Raw genomic sequence first — 22,389 nt, 5'->3', positions numbered from 1 at the left:
CCCTCCATAACCAACTAAATAAATATTCAACCTCACTCTGCATGGTATGCCTATCCACGTCTCTGTCTCTTGCCTGCTGCCGTGTGGCTCCCTGCCTGGGACCAGCCGCCTTCGGAGACCTGTGGCATGGTCTTGTGGCATGCCCATCTGTCTGTCCTCGTGGCCTGCTGCAGCCACTTGGGGAGCTGCACTGTCCCTGGCTGCTCTTGGGACCCCCTGCCCACTGCCTGCTGCCACATGGCCCACTGCCATTGCTAGGGATCTGCAGTGTTTCTGCTGCTGCAGCTGCCGGGAATCTGTAGCATTTTTAATTAATCCATTACAATGTCTAAATACTGTCTCTATATGTGTCTGCATGCATGTGCATCTTTCTTCTGCACATTAAATCACAATGTTTATGAGACTTCTGGTTATTCTTCAGTGTTTGTGAGAGCGAAACGGTCCACAGTGATAAGAAGAGGAGGTCGTGGGCTTTACAAACAGCTCACCTTTATCTTGGTCATTCTACCTATAGGTGTTCACCCTCATTATGGAGGTATACAAATAAGTTACAAGTTCCTCACCACTGAGTAGAGATGTTCCTGGCAAGCGTGTTTATAATAGTGAAAGTGGAACACAACCTGCAGTGTCTACTTTAGGCACTGGTGGCTGTGACTGAGACACAACACAGAAACACAATGAGGTAAATGGATGTTCAAACTGCTGTAGAAGGATGCTCCTGGAGACAGTCATTTACAGTGTCTACAGTGAGGACACAAGAGGACACCTTCCACCTGTCATCTGTCTCTACCATCCTAACAAATATATCTATGATAATGTAGGTGGTCATTAAAATATGCAAAGGTAGACATCAAATGATGAACAATGGGTTTTCTGGGTAGGATTCTAGGTTTTAATCTCTTTATTGATGGAGGAAGGTCATTGGTTAATAAAGAAACTGCCTTGGCCCTTTTGATAGGACTGTAGCTTAGACAGGTGGAGTAGACAGAACAGAATGCTGGGAGAAAGAAGCCGAGTCAGTCAGTCGCCATGATTCTCACACTCCAGACAGACGCAGGTTAAGATCGTTCCTGGTAAGCCAGCTCGTGGTGCTACACAGAATATTAGAAATGGGTTAGATCAATATGTAAGAGCTAGCCAATAAGAGGTTGGAACTAATGGGCCAGGCAGTGTTCAAAAGAATACAGTTTCCATGTAATTATTTCGGGTAAAGCTAGCCGTGCGGAGCTGAGTGGGAACGCAGCCCACCGCAGCTCCTTAAACACTTTATGAACTTGCACTTTCTGACTTAAAATTTTTTAAAAAAAGTCAATGACTATGAACTATTTGGGCAATAGCATTGTTTTTAAAATGAGAAATGTCATAGTCACATCAAGGGCAGGTGCAAATGGTGTCAGCTACTCTCTCTTGTTCTCTCCCTTGGGGTCCTGACAAGTCTTACAGAGACCATGTGTTCCCGAGGGACTACTTGGTTTTCTCTGAGGGAATTTAAGCAAGAGAGCCAGGTTCCATTTTCCTTTTACTTCTTTGGTAGAAACTTTGTGTAGTTGCAGCTAGTTCAGAATGAAAACCCTGAAGTCATATCCCATGCTTTTGAAGTCAGAAGGATTCCACTGTGTTTTTAAAATTAGATCTGAGCATAGCAGAGCATGGAGAAGTGGTCTCTGTGCCGATATCTTTACCTTTCAACCTCCTGATATACAGCTTGGCTCGTGGCCTGTTCCTGGCCTGCTATCAAACAGCAATAGCGGCTAGTTTTCAGTTCTCGTGCAGACAACAAAGGAACCCTACACTGTCAAATACAAATGCTTTGGGTTGTGTTTCACTATCTTAGAGATTTCGCTTATCACTTCCATCACTGCTCAAGTAAATGCTGCAGCCATTTGTCAAAAAGAACTCTAAAGTGGAAGGGGTGGGCTCTGTGTTTTAAAGCAAACCATTGTCGGTAGAAGAATGTATTGATTTATTTATAAAGTTCAAAAAAAATAATTCAAGTATTTATCAAGTGCGCACATTCCCTAAGCAGGCAGTCTGTAATTCAGGGACCCACAAAACCACAGTCCAAGTATAGGAAACATTAGTATACGTCACTGGACTAGCTCAGGCTGACAAAATATGGAACTAAACGGGCTGCCCCAATCTGCTACCTGGGGCCATGCCTCCACGTGAATCATTGCGAGACCCAGATCTATCGAAGAATGTTATCTATGAGCTACTAAATGATTCCATCCTAAAGGGAAGGTGTGGAAACGTGACAAAGGTCTCCAAACTTGAAGCCATACTTGTTAAATGAAGGCCTGATGTGTGGGGGTGTGGGAAAAGCTGCCCCCAGAGTGAGGCTGTTGCTCTGGGGAGGGGAATGGAATAAGACATTGCTAGGTACAGGGGCAGCATCTTTAAGCATCCCAGATGGTAACATCGCTATATGCAGCCATTGCTAGGTACAGGGGCAGCAACTTTAAGCATCCCAGATGGTAACATCGCTATATGCAGCAGAACCTTCTACGTAAAATCTTTAAATAGACAGCTTTTGTGGAGTTAAGAGGAAACAAGATGGCTTTTTCTATGAGACAGCGCATTGAAGCAGTTTCTTACTGCTGTCTGCAGCCATTACCCCACCCAAGAAGAACCAGGCTAGTCCTAACTTCATTGACTAACACCAGCTGTGCATTAGAGCCCTGTCTAGGGCTGCAGTCATCCAGCCAGGCAGTAACTCACCATATCACTCTTTTGTAAAGAGACCTGTATATCAACATCATCATTGTTGTTCTTTTGAAAAACTACAACTCCCAGACTCCTCCTGGACTATGGTTGCCTGTGCGCAGGTATGGGATATCCTTCCCAGATTCCCTTGTGCCCCCCGTTAAAAGGCAGGGCCACACGAGGCCCCTTCTTCTTGTCCTGCCTTTTCCTCGTGTGTCCCACATCCTTCGTCCTTTTGTGTTTCCCTCCCCCATTAAAGTGGACCCACGTGGGAGCCGCTGTGTCGTGTCTGTGTTTGTTCCGCCGTGCGTGCCTCTCCTGTGCCCCGTGTTCAAGAAGAACGCCCCCTGCCCCTTTATTATTTTTTAAGAAGAACAATCATTACACCAGAGCAAGATCTAAAATAGCAGAAGAACGGAGACAGTCTTATTTGGGGTTCATGTACTGAAAGCTGTTAAATTCACCTTGCCCCACAGTAGAGTAGAAATTCAAAACCCTAAGAATTGCCTCCATTCAGAAATGAATGCACCTTCTCCCTAGTGTTATAATGTGGCTTAAGACATCCATAAGGTTACAACCATACAACAGTGTTGTTATTGTAGGGGCCCACAGATGTGGGTCCACCCCACCTTGACTACAGGTCAGAGAGTTTAAGTCCACTCTTGCTCCTTCAAGGTCATTGACAGGAGGTTTGACTTAAGGTGTGGCTACAAACAAAATAGCCGCACCTAGGATGTGGTTACTTGGTGTTTTGGGTATTGAGATGGCCCACAGAGATGGGTCCATTCCACCTTGACCAAAGATCAGAGAATTCAAGCCTATTCCTGCTCCTTCAATGATATGATAAGAGGTTTGGCCTAGAGAGTGGCTGTCTACAGGATGCTTGGTCTAAGGTGTGGTTGCTGCATGTCCTGCCTAAACAACAGAATGCTTAACTCAGGATATAGTTGCTTGATGTTTCAGATATTGAAGAGGTAATTGCTCTGTTTCTTCTTTCTATCATGTTAAATCAGTTTTTTTTTGTTTTTTTTGTTTTTTTGTTTTTTGCCTCCATTCCCCTACTTTTGGATTGGGGTGTATAAGCATATGGAAAATAAACACAGGCGAATTCAGTATTCACTGGGTTGCCCTCCCAGTTCTATTTTGCTTCTCTGTTCCATTTCTTTCGTATCTCTGTTCCTCCTGCCTAGTATTTCTAATCCTCATGCCCCTGCCCTAGAACATGTGAACCCCATCAAGACTGGACGCTGATAGTTAAGCAGCCGGCAGTACATAAGACAGCACCATTCATGTTGTAATCAGTTCCTCAGAAACTGAGGAAGAAGGAAATCAAGGAAAGTGTGATAGACCGAACGGAGGCACAGGAGTCCCACGCGAACTTCATCTAGCTGGGGGACACTAGAGGGTTTCCTTTCGATGCTTTCCTTGTGTTAGGGATGGGCATGAGTTTTCATCTAACTCTGTGTGCACCACTGTCCTTTGCTGATCGTGAAGTCAGCAAATTCAACGGCTCAAATAATCCTCCATGAGGATAATGAACAGATTCGGGTGGGTGAGTGTTTACAGACCAGGACTCTGAAGAACATGTGTCCCGAGAATCACAGTCATGTGCTAAAGACACGAGGGAAATGTATCCAAACAGATAGCGTATCCAAACAGATTAGAGTTAAATTCCATGCTTCCAAAATACTGATCTTCCTTTGGACATCAGTAAAAACTGACTCTAAGGAAGAGAAATCTGCCAATAAGTGATCACCTCTAATAAACAGGAAGAAAATGATAACTCTCGTGCTGTGGGGTCTGTGTGGAGCTCCTGCAACACGACACAGTAGCTGTCTGCCACCTCCTCCTTACAGACGCAGTTAAGCTAGTGATTCAACCACAGTGAGCTCACTTCTCTCCAACAAGCTATGGGATTCACGAAGCTAACCAGTGTAAAATGCCCATCTTTGATGCTCTGGTGAGTATCCTGGAACTGCAGGAGGAAGCAGAAACCCTGAGAGAGAAAAGATGGTCTCAGGACGGGAGGCATGATCACTAGGGCCCTGCAGCATGGCAGGAATGATAAGCCTGGCTGTGGCTCCTGGCCAGCTTCAGTGCCTTGCGGCCAGCCAAGATGCCTAGACTTCCTAATGGGAAAATACCCATAACTCTTTTGATTCCTCTTGTGGTTAAGGAGCCAGGAAAGCTCCTTGAGCTTGTAGCTGGGGCCACTTTAGGCCCAAATTGGGAGAGTCATGTACAGCTAGTTCTTCGTCTGTTTCCTACACGCATTATGCTGGGGTTAGAGAGCCTTAAGAGATGTCACGTGCTCCTAAAAATGTAATTTTTAAGCTCCTAGTGCCTTCTAAGAGTAATTCCCAAGTGTGCTTATAATCTCTATGTGAATGGAAATACCCAATCACACGGGCTCAGATCTCAGCAGCATTACGTGGTACACTTAAATTTTTCCCTAGTATAATTATTGTTTTCCTCTCATCCTGTTTATAAAATTTGCCCCTTTTATTCAAACCACTTAAGAATGCAAATCGTGCCTCATGGCTTGATGATCTCACCAGAGTTCCTGAAACACCGCTTAAAATTCTGAGAGTGAATGGAATTCCTCTTTCTTTATTTCAGTGAAATTCTCTCAGGGCCACAGTGTGCGGAGCATTTCAGAAAGCACTAAAGTGGAGCTGAACCCAGCAACGTATAAAGGACAAGGGAACCACTCGTAACTGGGAAAAGTTCACCCGGGCACCCCCCCACCCCCAAAGAAGCCACGTGTTAAAGAAACCCCAGTCACGCACCCTCCCTGGTTGGAAGGGCTCACAAGTGCAAGTGAGAATCCAGATCATGAAAGGGAGGCCTTACCCATCGACTCAATCGTCCTTGCCTCAGAGATGGACAATGAGGGGAATATCGCCATCCTTGGTTTGCAGTCTGCAAACAGCGTGGAGAAGCTGGGGGTTGTCTAGTAACAAGAAATTCCTTTCCCCAAAGTCTGGCACTTAGACAAAAGCCAGCATTCCCTCGGGGGAATAGAGAAAATAATCCCTACCTGCCTAAAAGGAATCATTCTTTTATCTGGAGCAAAGGGGACCTGTGGCTTTCAACCCAGGCCTGTGGTACCTATTAGCACATCAAGGTCTAGGCTAGCCTCTAGGCTCCTTCAGTTTCAAATCCCTCCACCCCTTCTCCCAGACACCTGTTCCCTTAAAACCCCAGGAATTTCCCCTCATTGCTTCCTTCTGTTTTCCCAAGAGACAGCCTTGACAGTCTGGAATAAACTTTCCCCCTCCCCTCCATTCTAGTTTGTAAAGTTCACTGGTTTCCTTCATCTGCTGCTGAAACCCAGGACTGGCGTATTTGACCTCTCTTCCAAGGAACTTGGCCTCGCTGAACCAGGCAGCTGATTGGACTTCCCTAAGGTATGTATGGATCATTTGCTGGTTCCTGCTGTCCATCAGATTTGACCCCCAATTCTTGACCCCCACCTCTCCTCTCTCAGTCTCTCTGGCTCCTGGAGCCGACTATACCCACACAGCCAGATCTCTCTTTAGATAAGTGTCGCCACGGAGCTGCCTGCTTTGTCTGCTACTACAAAAGTCACACCGGTGAGCCAGGAAGCTCCTCTTACCTCCACTGGCCGAGTCACACGGACAAAGGATGCCTTTCCTCTGGTTTGAAACATTTTTCTTTCTGACAAATTTCCCATTCCACATGGAGAAGCCCCTGATGGAAATTCTCTTCAAATGGACACTTTGTCCCCTCCACCCCCCAGCTACTATTTCTTGCCTCCTCCTAGGAGGTGCAGTCCATGGCTGATGCCTGCGACATTTTCCTTGTGTCCTCCTCCAGGGCACTGCCTGCAGTTCCGAAACTCCTGGCGTCTGTGACACTTTGCTGCCCTATCTTCCCTCAGCTCCCTCCTGCTATACAACCCTTTTCCTCTTCTGCTAGGAGCTGCCTGCAATCCTGCAGCTTCCTGCCTGGCCCTGGCCTGTGGGCCCCTGTTCTCTGTCCCTGGGCTCCTACCTGCAGCTCCTGCTCTCTGCTCCCCCTTAAAGTTCCCTCTCCCTGCTCAGAGCTGTCTCTTCCTTCTGCTCTCCTCTGAAGCTTCTCAAAGCCGGAGCCCATTTGGGTCACTAGGCTTTCTGCCCCACCCCTCCATGCTCTCTTCTCTCTCTTGGAGCTTATAGAAATTCCCTCCAGTGAAATTTCATTCTGCGACTCTTACTCCTCCTTAGATTGCATACAGCTTGGCCTCAGTACAGATCAATGGCCAAAAACTGACCCAATTGACTTCTAAATCCTCATAAATGATGGCAGCTGCCAATGCACAAAACAGACGATCCCCAGATCTTTTGTAGCTAAACTTGCCTGCTCTGCACTTCCAAAAGTCTCTTATTGCTAATGTTCTTTCAAAATCTTTTATTACTACAATTTCTGTGATCTGTTCTAAAAAAAGAAAAAAACTCTTAAGACTATGCTGTAAACTCTATCACAGGATTTATAAATTTATTTGGTATGGTTAAAAAAAATCTTTAATCTGTAACACAATTCAGCTTAAAGTTTATAACCCAGTTGTGGTGCACACCTTTAATCCCAGCACTCAGGAGGCAGAGGCAGGCAGATCTCTGTGAATTTGAGGTCAGCCTGGTCTACAGAGCGAGTTCCAGGACAGGCTCCAAAGCTACACAATGACACACTTGACATCCTGTCCCTACTCTGCCCTTTGAGTATGATTATTTAGGTCACGGGAGATGTAATTTTAGCAATCTACTTGGAAGAGCATATTGCATCACGGAGATAATATTTGTTTTTGATGGTAGACTTAAAAAAAAATCTTATCAGAAAGTGTACTCTTTTTCAATGACTGCCCAAGGGGCTTTCAGCATGTGTGTGTGTGTGGGGGAGGGGGTAACAAGATTTATGTTCCTGGCTAGGAGTAGTCAGGCCAGGTGCTGAGCTGAGGAAGGGCAGCTGTGACCCACCATTACTCTTTAGTATCAGGAGAGGGTTGCTGACCCCTCAGACCTAGAGATAAACATTTGATGAAGATCTGGCTCAAAGAATAAGAGAATGACCAGGTAATTAATGTCTTTGGGAAAACTTTAAAAGCCAGAGCCGGGCCAGGAATGCAGTTCAACAGTCCCTTGGTTTTGGGAACCATTGACTCGGCAGTGTAAGACATCCGAATTCCCCCAGGAGTCTTGTACTGGAGGGGCCATTGTGGGGTGGGGGAACACAGAAAAGCTGAAGCCTGGTGACAGGGGTGGAACTGGCTTCCCAGGAAGAAAGTCCACACAGTTCTGTAACCACTACAGTAGAGACTGGAGCCATGACAACGATGGGCAGGACAGCACATCGACCCAGTTGCTTAGTTACGCTTACCTCTGGTCCTCGGTTTTAACCTAAAACTTTTGAGAGTGTAGACTTTCTCATCCCAATGTTGCCACACTGGAAAAAAACAAAAACAAAAACAAAACCACACCCCTCTCTGCTTTCCATTGTTACCCATGTCTTTTAGTTGGTGTATTGAGGATGGGTGGCCAAGCCTGGCTTGTTAGGGCTGTCGGGCTTTGACCCTAAACACTTTGGCAACACTCTGTCCCTTCTCTTCTCTTTCTCCTGTTGAGAATCAGGATGTAAAGGTGGTTGTGTTGGCAGCAGCCATATTGCCGCCCTCAGGCAACCTTAAGGATGGAAGCCAAGATCACGATGTGGTAGTTTGAAAATGTTCTCCATATTTGCGCTGCCTCCTCGGCTGTGGTCATCGTCACGACAGAGGAGAAGAAATCTCTATTTGCTTAGTGCTTATTTTTCTTCATCATTTGTAGGCAAGCACAGTTCCTGATAGAAGCACATGCTGTGTATGAGGTCTCAACTCCAGGGGAAAGGAAGAACGGTGACTTAGTACTGACCCCAGCTGCCCCAGAGGGATCGCAACTCCAGACTGTGGCTAAAGACAACTGAGCGGAGGGAAAGATCCAAACCAAATGACCAGGCTTGCTGTTGTGACCTAAAGGACAGCAACGAGAGCTCCAAATTCAGCAATCGTGGTAGGCAGCTATTTTAGAGACAAACTATTCTCGAGGCAGTGTCGGGTCTGGGTCAAACAGGGATGAAAACGGCAGTCTGGAGAACAGCTCAGGAGGTTTGGCTGTACAGCAGCTAAGTACTGTTCTCATGATTATAATGGCTTGCCTTTCAGAGCCAATGGGCCTTCAGCTGGCTAGAACACCAGAAAGTGCTCACTGCTGTCTCCCTAATAACCAAGTTTAATTTGACACTAAATCACAATTCCAGACGCTCAGCTTTTCTCACGGTCCCTACTGCAGAGGAAAACCCAGCCAGAACATCAATAAACATAATGATCCAATTAAGGGTCTATCCAGTTGGAGGGCAGAACAACCCAGTATTTATCAACTCAAAAAGTCAAGCTTTTATTGTAAGACAATTGTTTTGGGTAATTCTAAAACAAATGTTCAACCAACATGAAGAGCTTTGATGTAATGCTTTTAATCACTAAAAATCCTGTCTAGACATCAGGCATCACTCCTTGTACATACACTTACTTATATTTCAATATTAAGTATAAGCACCTCTCAATGTTCAGAGTATCCATATAAAAACTATTTCTACTCATATCTTTATTACATTTAATGGTCACTTATAAGCCAGGAATTACAAAATAGGAAGATGGGCTAATAAAAATGTCTACATTTTATTATTGGATAAGTTCGAGGCCAGCCTGGTCTACAAGAGTTAGTTCCAGGACAGCTAGGGCTGTGATGACGACATTTCTACCCAAAGCCATTTACAGATTCAGTCCGATCCTAATCAAAAGCCCCAGGGCAACCTTCACAAAAAGAGAGAAAAGCATGCTAAAATTTATATGGGACAGCAACAAAAAAGGACCCCAAAGCAGTCGGAATAGCAAAGATCACCAGAACCACTGCCTGCAAATGCTGGTGAGGAGGTGGAGAAAGGGATCACTCATTCGCTGTTGGTGCGACTGCAAACGGGGGCAGCTACTCTGGAAATCAGTGTGGAGAACACTCAAAAAGCTGAAACCAAACCTGCCACATAACCCAACTACACTACTTTTTGGCAAATACCCAAAGGCCTCTACCTCCCACTCCACGGATTCTTGACCGGCCATTCCACTACAGCTTTTATTCACAATAGCCATGAAAAGGAGACAACCTCAATGTCCTCCAGCCAATGAATGGATAATGAGAACATTGTACACATTTACAATGAAATATTACTTATATGTAAAGAAAAATGAAAGAATTAATTTTGTAGGTAAATGGATGGAGCTAGAAAATATTACACTGAGTGATGTAACCCAGACCCAGAAAGACAAACGTCACGTGTTCTCTCTTATCTGTGGTTCCTAGCTCCAAACCTTCAGATGTCAATATACAGTCTGGAGTAGCTGCAGAAGCCAGGAGAGGGGGCTAGCAGGATACAGGTGATATGAAGGGGAAAATGGGGAAAGCAGGGGAGGGGTCTGTAGCTGGAGGGGGGCATCAGTACAGGAGAAGGAGGGAGGAGGAATACGGAACACTCAGGATGTTTGAAAAGGACACAAGGATTTTTTGGTTTTTTTGCTTGTGTTTTCAAGGCAGGGTTTCTCTGTGTAGTCTTGGCTGTCCTAGAACTCACTCTGTAGACCAGACAGGCCTTGAACTCACAGAGATTTGGGGAATTATTATTTTAAACTTATAAGCATACGAGCATACATAAATATAAATACACAGACAGTATAAATGCAGTTACACCACTTTGGGCTAGCTATAATACTCTACCCAAGAACTATAGACTATCTAACAAAAATTCTAGTACCAGGCATGGGAAACTTCCTTTTGAGTTAGTAGGCAGGGGAGTTCAAAGGCTCCTAAAACACTATAGACTAGTGCTATTGCCTCTGGTTGCCTCCCAGAAGCTACAGGTAAATCCCTATTGCTGGAGACTCTACATATTTGGACATAGGACCCAGTGGATCTGAGATCAAATTGACCTGAGCACCTCCTCCCAGAAACCACCTTTCTTTCTTTTTTATTAAGCATAAACAAGACAATTGATATACTCTCAATATACAAATGTCCCGATATTTCAGTTTCAACAGGAAGGAGTGGGTACTAGAAACCACCATGAAAGCCACTGAGGGGTGTAAGCAATCACCAGTCCTACCCAGCTTTGACACCTGTGAACCACAGCAATGACCAGTGTGACAAGAGATTTCCTAAAGGTACAGAGTGGCACTCAATCTTAGCAGTAGCCAACAGCTATCTCACTGGACTCAAGGCCTACTGAACAGGACAACTACACATGGCTAAGGAGATCGTGGATCTTAGAGGAGAACCTACAAATGCCCCTTTCCTAAATTAGCGTAATTCCTAACTTACTCTAAATACTTAGCTTTATACACACAGTTAAGTGTAGCTCTTACCCTAAGCAAAGGAGATTCTTTTTTGCAGCCGGAGATTATTCCAGAAGGTCCAACTCGTCAAAATGCAGAAAACGATTGTCTGTGGGGTGCCCAGCCCCACGTAATAAATACATCTACTACACAATTCCTGTGTCTAGGGCCCAGGGATCATCATGGACATGGGGTAGACAGATTCTGAGAGCCAGAAGAGCAGGCAGTTTGCTGGGAGACTGTGCCTTCTAATTATGGCAGGGAGGCTACACCCATGGAATCTCAACCACATGACTGCCTCTCAAGACGCGAACAATTCCATCAGCAGTTGACAACCCAACATAGATGGGGGAAATCTCACATATCCCCCCACCCCTAGATAGGGAGCCACATGCAATTAACAACTGCTAAGAGAGGGAGAATTAATATTCTCCAGGATGGCTCGTGCCCCCCCCCCCGTGGTTGGTTATCCAAGACTGGGTCGTCAGCCCTAAAAACTTCCACACGCAGCAACACCGCATGGACTGAGCAGGCTCTATTTATGTTTCTTGTCTATATGAATATGCAACAACGATGGTTAAAGAGGAGGTTATGGATTTGGAAGGGACTTGTGGGTTTGTGGGAGGGAAGGGGGTGGAGAGCAAGCAGGAAAATGATGTAACTATATTTAAAAAATTTAAAAGACAACTTAGAAGGACGTTCAAAGAATACTTACTGCTGGTGGAGGACAGATGGCTGTAGTCGGACCTGAAACATAAGATGTAGGGAGGCTTAGATATCATTTTTCTTTTACCCAAATTAACCACTTGATCTAAGAGCTCCGTTAGTGGTGATGTGGTAGCTAGTAGCATTTGCCTGCTGAAGCTGTCACTGGTGAGAACGGCGTTGAGGCTTCTTTCGTGCAAATCAGTGCTATATCTGGATTCTGAAAGCGACACTGGGGCCTTCACATGGGCTCCATGAGTCACCCTACGAGGGTCTCAGGCCTCTGAATTTGCCGGAAAGTTTTGGAACGTTTGCTTATTTTTCTGGTGAGAAAGCCTCCAAGTCTTCAACAGCTTCACAAGTCCCTGGGGTTGCATTCTCACTAAGGAGCCCTTTGCCAGTGTTCACACAGCATCTCTGGATGCTTCTTTGATGACACAATGGAAGGGACCCTGAGGAAGGAGGACAGCATTGGGCTGGGAAGTAGGGGCGTGTCCACACTCCCAGACTGGCTGACCAGCAGGGACCTTCAGCACAGAGCACTTCAGTGGCTTTCCCTTCCTGATCCTGCTAGATAGGAGAGTCGCTGGGTCGGACTGTGATGGGGAAAGGGGGTTGAGAAGTGGTCCATATGGGTCTTATCCTGAGGACTCAGTTGCTGGCAGTCAGTCACTATGAGAATGGGAATCCCGCCAAGTTCCTGCCCCATGGGCAGGGCTGTAGAGGCTTTCCTCCTTGGCAAGGAATTTGGTATAGAAGCTGTTTATTCTCTTGCACCCCAAAGTCATTTTCAGTAGGAAATTAATGCCTTGGGGATGCAGGGATTCACAGTGCCTGGCAGTTAGCAGAGGTAGTTAGGCAAATAAAGCTCCACATTAGGTTTAATTTTATAGGCATATACTTCTTTTATCACCTCAGCCTTCAGTTGCCTTTCTTGAATGATCCAGTTTCCACTCCATTTATAGCATTTAAAAAGTGCATCTAAAACCCTTTAAAAATTGCCTTTTATGTGTTAAAATTACTACACTTCACAGACCATAATGCCATGATTTATTGGGAAGGAATAAAATGAAAGGCAATGGACATTGTTTTTCTCTTTTTTTAAATGAAATATTTTAGTAATTACAGTCATTGTTGTTTCAAACTGGAAAGAATAAAAATGGCAAAAGGGATTTGCATATCTTTATAAACTGCACTCCCTCATGCCAAATTCAATTTTATTTCCCCTGTTGTCATATTAGTCACGACGACAAAATGCCTGACAAGTGCAACTTAAGGAAGGGAGGAAGGGTCTGTCTGAGGTGGGAGAGAGTGTGAGGCAACTGGTCAACCTGTGTGCAGGCAGGAAGTGGAGAGGGATGGATGCTGCTGCTCAGCTCACTTCCACTTTCTCTTTTCATTCAGTCCAGGACCTCAGCCTGTGGGATGGTGCCACCCACATTCAAGATGGGTCTTCCCTGCTCAAGAGAGCCTCTCTGGTAGCATCTTCACTGAGATGTCCAGAGCTGTGTCTCCAAGGTGATTCTAAGTCTAGTCCATTGGTCTGGTCAGTGGAAAGCGGAAGTGGGACTTTCTGTATGGAGACCAGGAAGTGAGGAGCGACAGGATGTAGACTCACTAGGCAGAGTGGATGGGTAATGAGCAAGCTAAGAAGTAGGACAAGTTGGGCTGAGGCACAGTGCCATCTTGGCTGAGGGAAGTAAAAGCATCAAGAATTGGTAACATACTGAAACCCAGGATTTCCGTACCCAGCCTTGGCACCTTAAATTCCTTCTGGAGCCAGACGGAGTAGAAACAACCCACAAGGACGACACTGAGAAATCTAGCTCTATCTAGCTCTATAAAATACCGTGAATGACCAGCAAGCATCCACTATACCAGATCAGTAGCAAAGACCTTCCTACACATGACAATTATGGCCAGACTTTGCATAGACTGCACAGTTATCCACGTCTGCCCATCTGACACGGAGAGTGTAATATTACTATGTCTCCTATAGCAAGAATGTGGCAGTCTTTCCAGCCAGGGTTTGCCAAAGATAAGATTCACACTGGCAGGCGTTGTACAGATCTGCACACAGATGGATATGAACACAGACTGAGAATTACACTGAAACCATAATTCAAGAATCTTAAAGTGCATTTGGTAGTATTTTAGGGTAAGTGCTAACATAAAGGACACTTCTCCGTGAGGTCCCCCGAAATCTCTCAAGGCTTTCGTGGCAATGTTGGGGCTAGGCTTGCCAGTTGGCCAGTCTCTGGCAGACTTGTGAACCCCAACTCCTTCACACAGCAGCCAATTTGCACAGTACCAATCTAATCATGTCTGACTTTCAAGGACATTCACATTCACTAATTAAAACACAGACCCCTTTCTACACGGAGGGTGGTCTCTGCCCAGTTCTGTGGCCTTCATCCCATTAAAACACATCAAACAGAAGCGGCATCTAAGATTTCCCCTTGCTCTCCAGCTTTCTGGCTCTATGTTTATGTAATCTGTATCTCAACACAATGATAGAGATAACGGCTCTGAACTGCTCTTTTTAGTTTAAACCATTTGAGCTTGCTGCTTGGAAGCTCCTGTAGTTACCACTGCAGATAAATTCAGATGCACTGCAATTTATCCAACCCCTTCTCTTCAGGAATGACTGCATGATTGCTCTTGGTTCATGTTTACAAGATACAGGGTGATGGGATATTTATGAATAAAGTTTTATATTTATTTACGTCCTGTCCTTAGAAAAATGACCATGTTTGGGGAATACAGGCTGAGTGAAGGTACGCCCACGTCTGCAGCTCATATTCTAAATAAGAAGATTTAGTGGCATTGCCAGTGAGAGGCAAACTGTAAAGCTTAAGACAACTTCATGAATAAACAGGTTAAAATAATTTCATAAAAACAATCAGGTATTTCACCAGACTGCTCTGAAGTACTTGGTGTTCCTCAAATGTATTCAGGGTGGGTAGGGACAGCTTGAGATTTCTGTTTATTGGCCTCAGATCACAAAGTGTTCCCCTGCTATCTCTGCACATAGCATGCAAGTCTTTCAGCATGGAGCGTGAAAGGGAAACAGGAATTTTCGGATGTCAAACTCTTGAACCTAAACAGTGGACGGCATATACTAACACAAGGATTATTCTCTCACCTGATACACACACACATATGTAAAATTTCTAAATATTGTTTTTAATATTTGTATGCTAATTGCTGCATCAGGATTATATGGGAAGGTATTCTGTAATTAAGATTGTTCACTGCTGCTGGAGGTCTCACCAGGCAATTGCATATATATTCATTTTATAAAAGGAATATCTTTCTAGATTCTCTTTTCCAGGAAACCACGGCCTAAGAACGGAACTTGACCTCTCTATAAAACTGACCTTTTATTGCAAACCCAGGGCTCCCTGTGTCATGGACTTCCCTTGCTGATTCTTGAAGGTCATGGTTACAGAGCTCACTAGCCTTGGGCACCAACTCCATACAGGGCTACAAAGTCATTTGTCTTCTGTGTAAGATTTCCTTTAAAAATTGCTGTCCCATTTAAAATGTTCTTGTACCTATTTTTTCCCATCTACCTGTTTCACTTCTCAGTGCCTGCCTCTCCTCATAGGCTGCAGCGAAGCACTGGGTGTGGTTCCCTCAAAGGCGTGATGTTGCCCTGAGTCAAAAGGTCAGTGGCAGCTGGCACACAGGTAGAATTCCACAAATGTCAGACCAAACTACTGAAGGAAAACAATTTACTAGGTATGGTCACATGTGAAAGAGCAGTGTGGAGGCCATGCCTTGGAGATTCACTCATGAAATTGTCATTGCTGGCACTGGCTTTTATTTGTATTTTCAAGAACTGCCTGTCCCTCTGTTAAGAAATTCTGTGTCAAAAGCTACTTTGCCAAAAGTGGCTGGCTAGCTTCTCCTAACAGCACACAGAAGCGCAGGCTCGTTTCCCAGTGGAGCTTCCTTCCAAATGACATCAATTGCCACAGAACACTGAGTCTGCCTTTAGTCTTGGCCCAGGTTAGGTGTAGGTAGGTTGGAAAAGGCAGCATTTCCCCTGAAAGAAAACAAGGACTAATTATAGAGGAAATGGTTCCTTGACAATGGTTGCTAGGTGGGAAGCATGCAGAAGCCTAGGGCTGCAGACCAACAAGCCATACACCCATTGACTTGCTACAACCCATACGTGAAATAACAACAATACCAAGGCATGGGCTGGGTGCTCTGAATGATGATGTCTGGCCTCCTTAAGGTGTCTAAAAGCAACTTTGTGTCTATTGTGTTGGGTATAAATAATATATGGAGCTTGGTATCGGCTGAAGCAGGGGTGTTTTAACTTGGATGCCTTTCTTCTCCTCATTTTTCTGGATAACTTTCTAGACACATGGCTCAGCCCTCACCCTTTCCTCACCTTCTACCCCTTTCTAGAGACAATCTCATCTGACTTCACACCACCACTCCAGTGTCAAAGCCTCCCTTCACTATCTCCATTAATAAAAGGACTCCACAGTCCTTATCTTAATGAGATTTTCAGCCAGACATTATTGACCTGGGTTTCTCAACAACGTAACCCTGTCTCGGCTTCCTGGACAGCCTGTTCCTCCTTCTGGGGCTTCGCCATCAGTTTAACTGCCTTTGCCTGACATTTCAACGCAACGGCTTCTCAAGCTAGGCTTAAGGACAGCAGGCTGCACTGAGCTGGCTAAGGACTCAGTGAGCCAATGAGGCATGCAGAGGTTTAGAACAGCGCAGGCAGCACACGGTGGATGCTGGGTAGATGTTCACCACAACATCAGTTGAGTTCATCTCTCCCAGGGCTTCAAGGGCAGTTCCAAAGATACTGTCATGTTAGATCTCCACACTGAACTCCAAATACACCCGGTGTCTGACGGCCCATCTTAATGTTTCTGCAGACTGCCTCTGCTGACCCTGAAACATCCCCCGTTCTCCCCTAACTTGGGTTAGAAGGGATCATGGCCTAGTTTGAGAATTCAATTCAATTTTTTTTCTTCTCACAAAACTTTACTGAGTCTATTATTTTGTATATGTCTCAAAGCCAGTTATGGACCCCAAGTTAAGGACTGACATCCTAGTGGATATGTCATTTGAGCCGGATTTTGAGAGAGAGAGAGAGACAGAGAGAGACAGAGAGAGAGACAGAGAGAGAGACAGAAAGAGACAGAGAGAGACAGAGAGACAGACAGAGAGAGAGACAGAGAGAGACAGAGAGAGAGACAGAGAGAGAGACAGAGAGAGAGAGACAGAGAGAGACAGAGAAGAATAGAATTTCACCTGATAGTAGGCATGCCAGGCAGAAAAGGTAGAGCTGGCAGAAAGGGTAGGTGACAAAAGGGAGGCATCAGAAAAGCAGGCCAGGATGCCTGGTCAAAGAGCGAAGAAAGACCTGAGGACAACTGGCCAGCATGGGAGGAACTCGCAGTCCAAGACCATGTTCAGTTTTTGCCCTCCATAGACAAAAGAGCTATAAACACTTGGAATGGAGAGGGACACAATTAACAAAATCCTGGCAAGGAGTAAATTCCTATAATCCCAGCACTTGGGAAGGCAGGCAGGAAGATCAGAGTTTAAGGTTGTCATTGACTACTTGGTGACTTCAAGTCCAATCCGGACTACAGGAGACCCTGCTTCCAATAACAACAACAACAACAACAACAACAACAACAGTAGCAGCAGCAACAACAACAGCAAGTAGCAAACATTTTGAGTTCTGTGTGCTTTATGCTTCGCTAGACTAGAAAGGGAAAACACCAGAAAAATGAGCCGATTATTAATAGCACATTTGATAGCTAAACAAAATTCAAAGCATACAGGGGTAGATTAGCAAATACAAGACTAGGGGACATGAAACTTCTGTTTCAAATAATATCGTTTTACATTTTAATTTAAGTCTGCTAGTGATGTAGTAAGAATTCTTTAAACAGTTCTGTCCTGTTACAGCAACACTTTAGTGACAAGCAGAAAAGAGAAGTTTGGGAGTCTCCACATTAACCAACCCTTCCCAGGAGGCCATGGTAGTTCTCTGGCTAGCCTGCCTCCTGGAGTGAAGACACCCCTCAAAATCAATGCTTATTCCCTCTTCTCCAAGGCTAGGCCCTTCTGGCAAGCATCTGCTTTAGAAGAGCCCCAGTTAAAAATTAGTGGGACAGTGACTGCTTCACACTAGAAATAAAAGAGCTGGCAACTTTTGCTTTGTTTCCTCTATACGTGGTCCGGCTAATGGGGGAGGGGAGAGGAGCCAAGCATGGTCAACTAAGTGACATTGAAATTGTCTATTGTGCATGAGGCCTTAGGTTGGCACCCTGAGCGCCACAAAAACCAGGAAAGAAACTAAATTGGTAAGTTTCACACAAACAAAATTGAAGCAAAAACGAGGGTGGGGGCTTTAAATCAAGTTACTCTTCCACCATGGATAACACCGTTGAGTAACCGGGAAAGGCCACTGTAGGGAAGAATGCAAGTCCAGATTTAGGGTAGGGGTGACAGAGGAGGCTGCAAGGAAGGGTGGGGGTTGGAGGCAGGAAGAGTTTGAGGGACTCTTTCTTGGGTTAGGTCAGAACCGAGGTCCATTCTGGGACAGGCCTCTCTCTGTGTCCTCAGCAGATTGCCAAATCCTAAAATTAGCTTGAACCCTCTACCTTCCAGGAATTCCGAGGTCTTCTGTAGTCTGGGTAGCCCCTGACCTCTAGCAGAATTTCTCTAGATCGGAGAACACATTCCTTCCTACCGGGCATCCTGGATGTAGCGCTGACTGTGCATAGGGAAATCCTCTAGATAGAGGCTGGGTGGAAACCATTAGGGGACATTCGTTTCTGAAAACGCATTCTTTTGTCCTACACAAGAAAACTGCTGTTGGGAGAGGGCTAATTAGCCTCCAAAGGTTTGAGCTAATTACTTGAGTCCTTTGAAGCATACAAGACCCCCGATCACACCATCCTGCGGGTACCCAAGACTGGCGGGGTGGAGAGGCTCAGTAACACAGTATAAGTGAGCTATGCAGTCCTCTTAGTTGGTTTCGGAGAGTCTTTTCCGTGCCCGGCTTCCCACCCTTTCCACCTGCTTTCCTCGTCTACAGGGCCATACTCCCTGGGGCTCTCGAGCTACCAGAGTTCCCCAGCTAGTGGGAACAAGTGCAGGCGCATCTCTATCTGACAGCGAATACTGGCTGAGCCTGGCACCAAAGGCCACAGGGCTGCGAGGGGTGACGCCGAGCCTCGGGTCCCACCACCTTCCAGTCCCGGGTGGGGCCCTTTCCAGGGACCACGGCCACTGGCCCGCAAGACACTTGAGTCCCAGCCCCAATACTACCACAGTGGCTCGGGTTCCCGAGCGCGAGTCCTCAGCGCCCGCCCCGCCTAATCCGGCTCACCCTCCGGTCTCGGCGCCCGAGTCCACGCAGTCCTCCTCCTCACCGACCGCCTTCGGGTTCATGGCGCGCGTGCCCGCCGCTCTCCCTCCGCCCCGGGTCGCTCCAAGCACCTCGTACCCGGGCCCGGCAACGACCCAGCCCGCGTGCCAGCCGCTCGCCGCGCCCTCTCGCGGCCGCGCCCTCCGCACCCTCCGTTCTGCGCTGCGCGGGCGCGCCCGGGTGCCACCCGGCGAGGATCCGAGCGTGTGCACGGGCGGCGCGCGTGTGCACGAGCGCAAGCGTGAGTCGGGGGAGGTGTGAGATGGCCTATCTCTATGAGCGTGGGGTGTAGTGGGCGTGCAGGGTTTAATCTTGCATGCACCTGGGGAAATGCCCAGCGGCTGTGTTTTCTATTGTGACTGGTGCGGGCAGAATGGGAGTATAGGCAACAAAGCTGCCCTCCCCTGGGCCCACAGTGACGAATCCGGAGTCCCCGGGCTTACCCAGAGATTTTCCGGCCTCAGTCGGCTAACAGCACCGGGAAAACACCCACCAGTATAACCAGGGCAGGGTGGAATGCCTCCATTTGAGGACCAGTTAAAACACTGGAGTGTTTTCTTCCAGGTTCCTCAGAACTGCCGAAACTGAGTTCGTTATCACCTTGTTCAGAGCGCAAACACAGAGCACATTCTTTTGTTATATTTTAAAATGACACGAAGAGAGATGGATGCGCTTGCATTCAAGGAAGCTGGCAGCAAGAGGGTGGTGGATGTTGTTAAACCTCGCCATCCCTCAGGTTGAGTTAATGATTGAGGTAGCAGGAGGTCATCTTCACTCTAGGAGGCAACTTGGTAGTGGTGTGTTAAAACATTTTAGACTTAATTCTAGCAGTGTTGCTATTAGAAGACATGGAAGTCACACGTGTATTCTATTCTTTTCTGAAGGGTAGCGCTGAGGAGGTAATCAGTGGCCCCGCGCATGCTCTGCCACCCAGCTATTAGCCAGCCACCTTTTATTTGCAGACAAGTTATTTAATCTCCTTGAGCCTTAATTTCTTCACCTATTAGGCTACTGTTATCTTCCCTGTACCTCCGTTGTGGGTTATATGAGGTCATGTCTGTAAAACAGTTTCTGTGAGGCCTGATACGTGCCAGGTAGTAGTTACAGGTAGCTGTGGGTGTCACAGGCAAAGCCTAGCTAGCTGAAATCCCTCCCACTCTCAGCTTGCACGGTAGTGTGATGGAGGAAGGTCATTGGTTAATTAAATAAAGAAACTGCTTGCCCTGATAGGTCAGAATATAGGTGGGTGGAGTAAACAGAACAGAATGCTGGGAGGAAGAGGAAGTGAGCTCAGAGAGACGCCATGCTCCCCTCTGCAGGGCAGACCCTATAGCTCTGCTCCCTGAGGCAGACACATGAAGCTCAGACCCAGGATGGACATAGGCTAGAATTTCCCCCAGTAAGACTGATGCTACACAGATTATTAGAGATGGGTTGATCGGGATATGAGAATTAGCCTGTAAGGGCTAGAGTTAATGGGCCAAGCAGTGTTTAAAAGAATAGTGTCCGTGTAATTATTTCGAGGCATAAGCTAGCAGGCAGCCGGGGTGCTGGGGACGCAGCCCGGCTGCTCCTATTACTACAGTAGTGTCTTTCCAGTGTGACAAGTGATGAAAAACAATACTGTCTCTTTCCTTTATTCCTTTCTCCTTCCCTGCTCTTTCTTCCTGCTTGACATAATTGTCTTTGCTTTCTGATTCTTATTTTAAACATGCTATATGAAAGAGAAAGGCAGTAAAGAAAAGCAGAGTTGATTTGCAATCTCACAATCCAGAAAAAGATATAGGTGAGTGTGTGCCCACCACAAATCTGAATAACCTTTCCTAAATCTAAAATTCTTTTCCCCAAGCAAGCAAAAATGGATATGTTATATTCAATTTGGTGCTCTTTAAACAAAAAAGCGGTTCTTTAAGGGAGATATATGTAAAGACATGTTACATTTGTTTATTCTGCAGAATATTTAACTATATAAAGGCGTGTTACATGTGTTTATGCTGTATTTTTTAATGATGTAAAGATGGGTTGCATTTGTTTTACCTTGCCTGCTGCCTAAAGCACCTGTTTGGAATAATCAAAAGCTGAACAGCCAATAGCTGGGCAGGAGGGGGATAGGTGGGGCTGGTGGGCAGAGAGAATAAGTAGGAGGAAGAATCTAGAGAGGAGAGAACAGAAAAAGGGAGAAAGAGAGGGGCACAACGTGGGGCCAGAAGCCAGGCAACTGCCATTCAGACATGAAGATAGCAGGAAGTAAGATATATAGAAAGAAAAGAAGGAAGGAAGGAAGGAGGAAAAAGGCAAAAAAGCCCCAAGGCAAAAGAGAAACAGATTAAAATAAGAGCTAAGCTAGGCCAAGCATTCAAAACTAATAATAAATCTCAGTGTCATGATTTGGGAGCTGGTTGGTGGTTCAAACGAAAAAGCCTGGTACAGAGACAGACCCAATTTCCTGTGTTGTGGTTCTAATCTAAAAAATGTCCCTGGAAACCTCATGTGTTAAGAACCTGGTGACCAGTTAATGGGCTTTTTGAGAAGTGGTTGGCTCTTTAAGTCCCTAATCTCATCAATAGACCATTCCCTGGATGAATTCATAATTAATTGGACTACTAAGAGGCGGGGTCTAGTTGGAGGAAGTAGGTCACCGGGGGATGTACCTGTGCACACTGGGTGAGAGCCTGCACCCTCTGTGAAATGAGGCTGGAAAACATGGAGCCAAGCAACCACAAACTGAAACTTCTGAACCTGTGAGCCAAATCAAATCTTTCCTCTGGTTTTTTTTTTATTCCAATAAAGAATCAAAGTGCAATGCTTGACACATTGAAGATAACAAGCTCTGAGGCACCAAAGCACACTGGATTATGAAAATGAGCAGACCCTGTATTAATTTGGGGTCAAGGATATGTTTGTGCTTTTTTTGGGGGGGAAGAAAATAAAGCCGGATGGGATGACTGCATTTACAGCGGAGAAGTACCAGCCCTGATGACATCGCAGTCAGTGATGACTCCATGGGAGAAGCAGAAAGAGGTTCCTGAACGTGCGATCCTGACCTCCTCATAACATCATGCTGCAGGTTGAGGAAAAGTGTCCCTGAACCAATGTTCCTGATTCACTACAACCTGCTGCAGTCTAAGAAGGGAGAGAAGATCATGGT

General features: G+C 45.9%; 1 protein-coding gene across 1 annotated transcript in view; it reads right to left on the bottom strand.

Annotated features, from left to right (window-relative positions):
* The window catches only part of Fam124a (family with sequence similarity 124 member A), a 51,382-nt gene extending 32,000 nt beyond the window's left edge, over positions 1–19,382 (bottom strand). Inside the window, exons 1-2 of the mRNA XM_005371069.3 lie at positions 19,203–19,382; positions 11,832–11,863 (exon numbers count right to left, since the gene is read on the bottom strand). Of these exons, the coding sequence (XP_005371126.1) occupies positions 11,832–11,863; positions 19,203–19,264 (94 nt within the window). The 5' untranslated portion in view covers positions 19,265–19,382. The remainder of the gene's footprint in view (positions 1–11,831; positions 11,864–19,202) is intronic.
* Positions 19,383–22,389: the final 3,007 nt, after the last annotated feature.

Source organism: Microtus ochrogaster, unplaced genomic scaffold (genome assembly GCF_000317375.1).
Source record: "Microtus ochrogaster isolate Prairie Vole_2 unplaced genomic scaffold, MicOch1.0 UNK97, whole genome shotgun sequence".
Classification (NCBI taxonomy): Eukaryota; Metazoa; Chordata; class Mammalia; order Rodentia; family Cricetidae; genus Microtus; species Microtus ochrogaster.
This window is presented reverse-complemented; position numbering and strand designations above follow the sequence as displayed.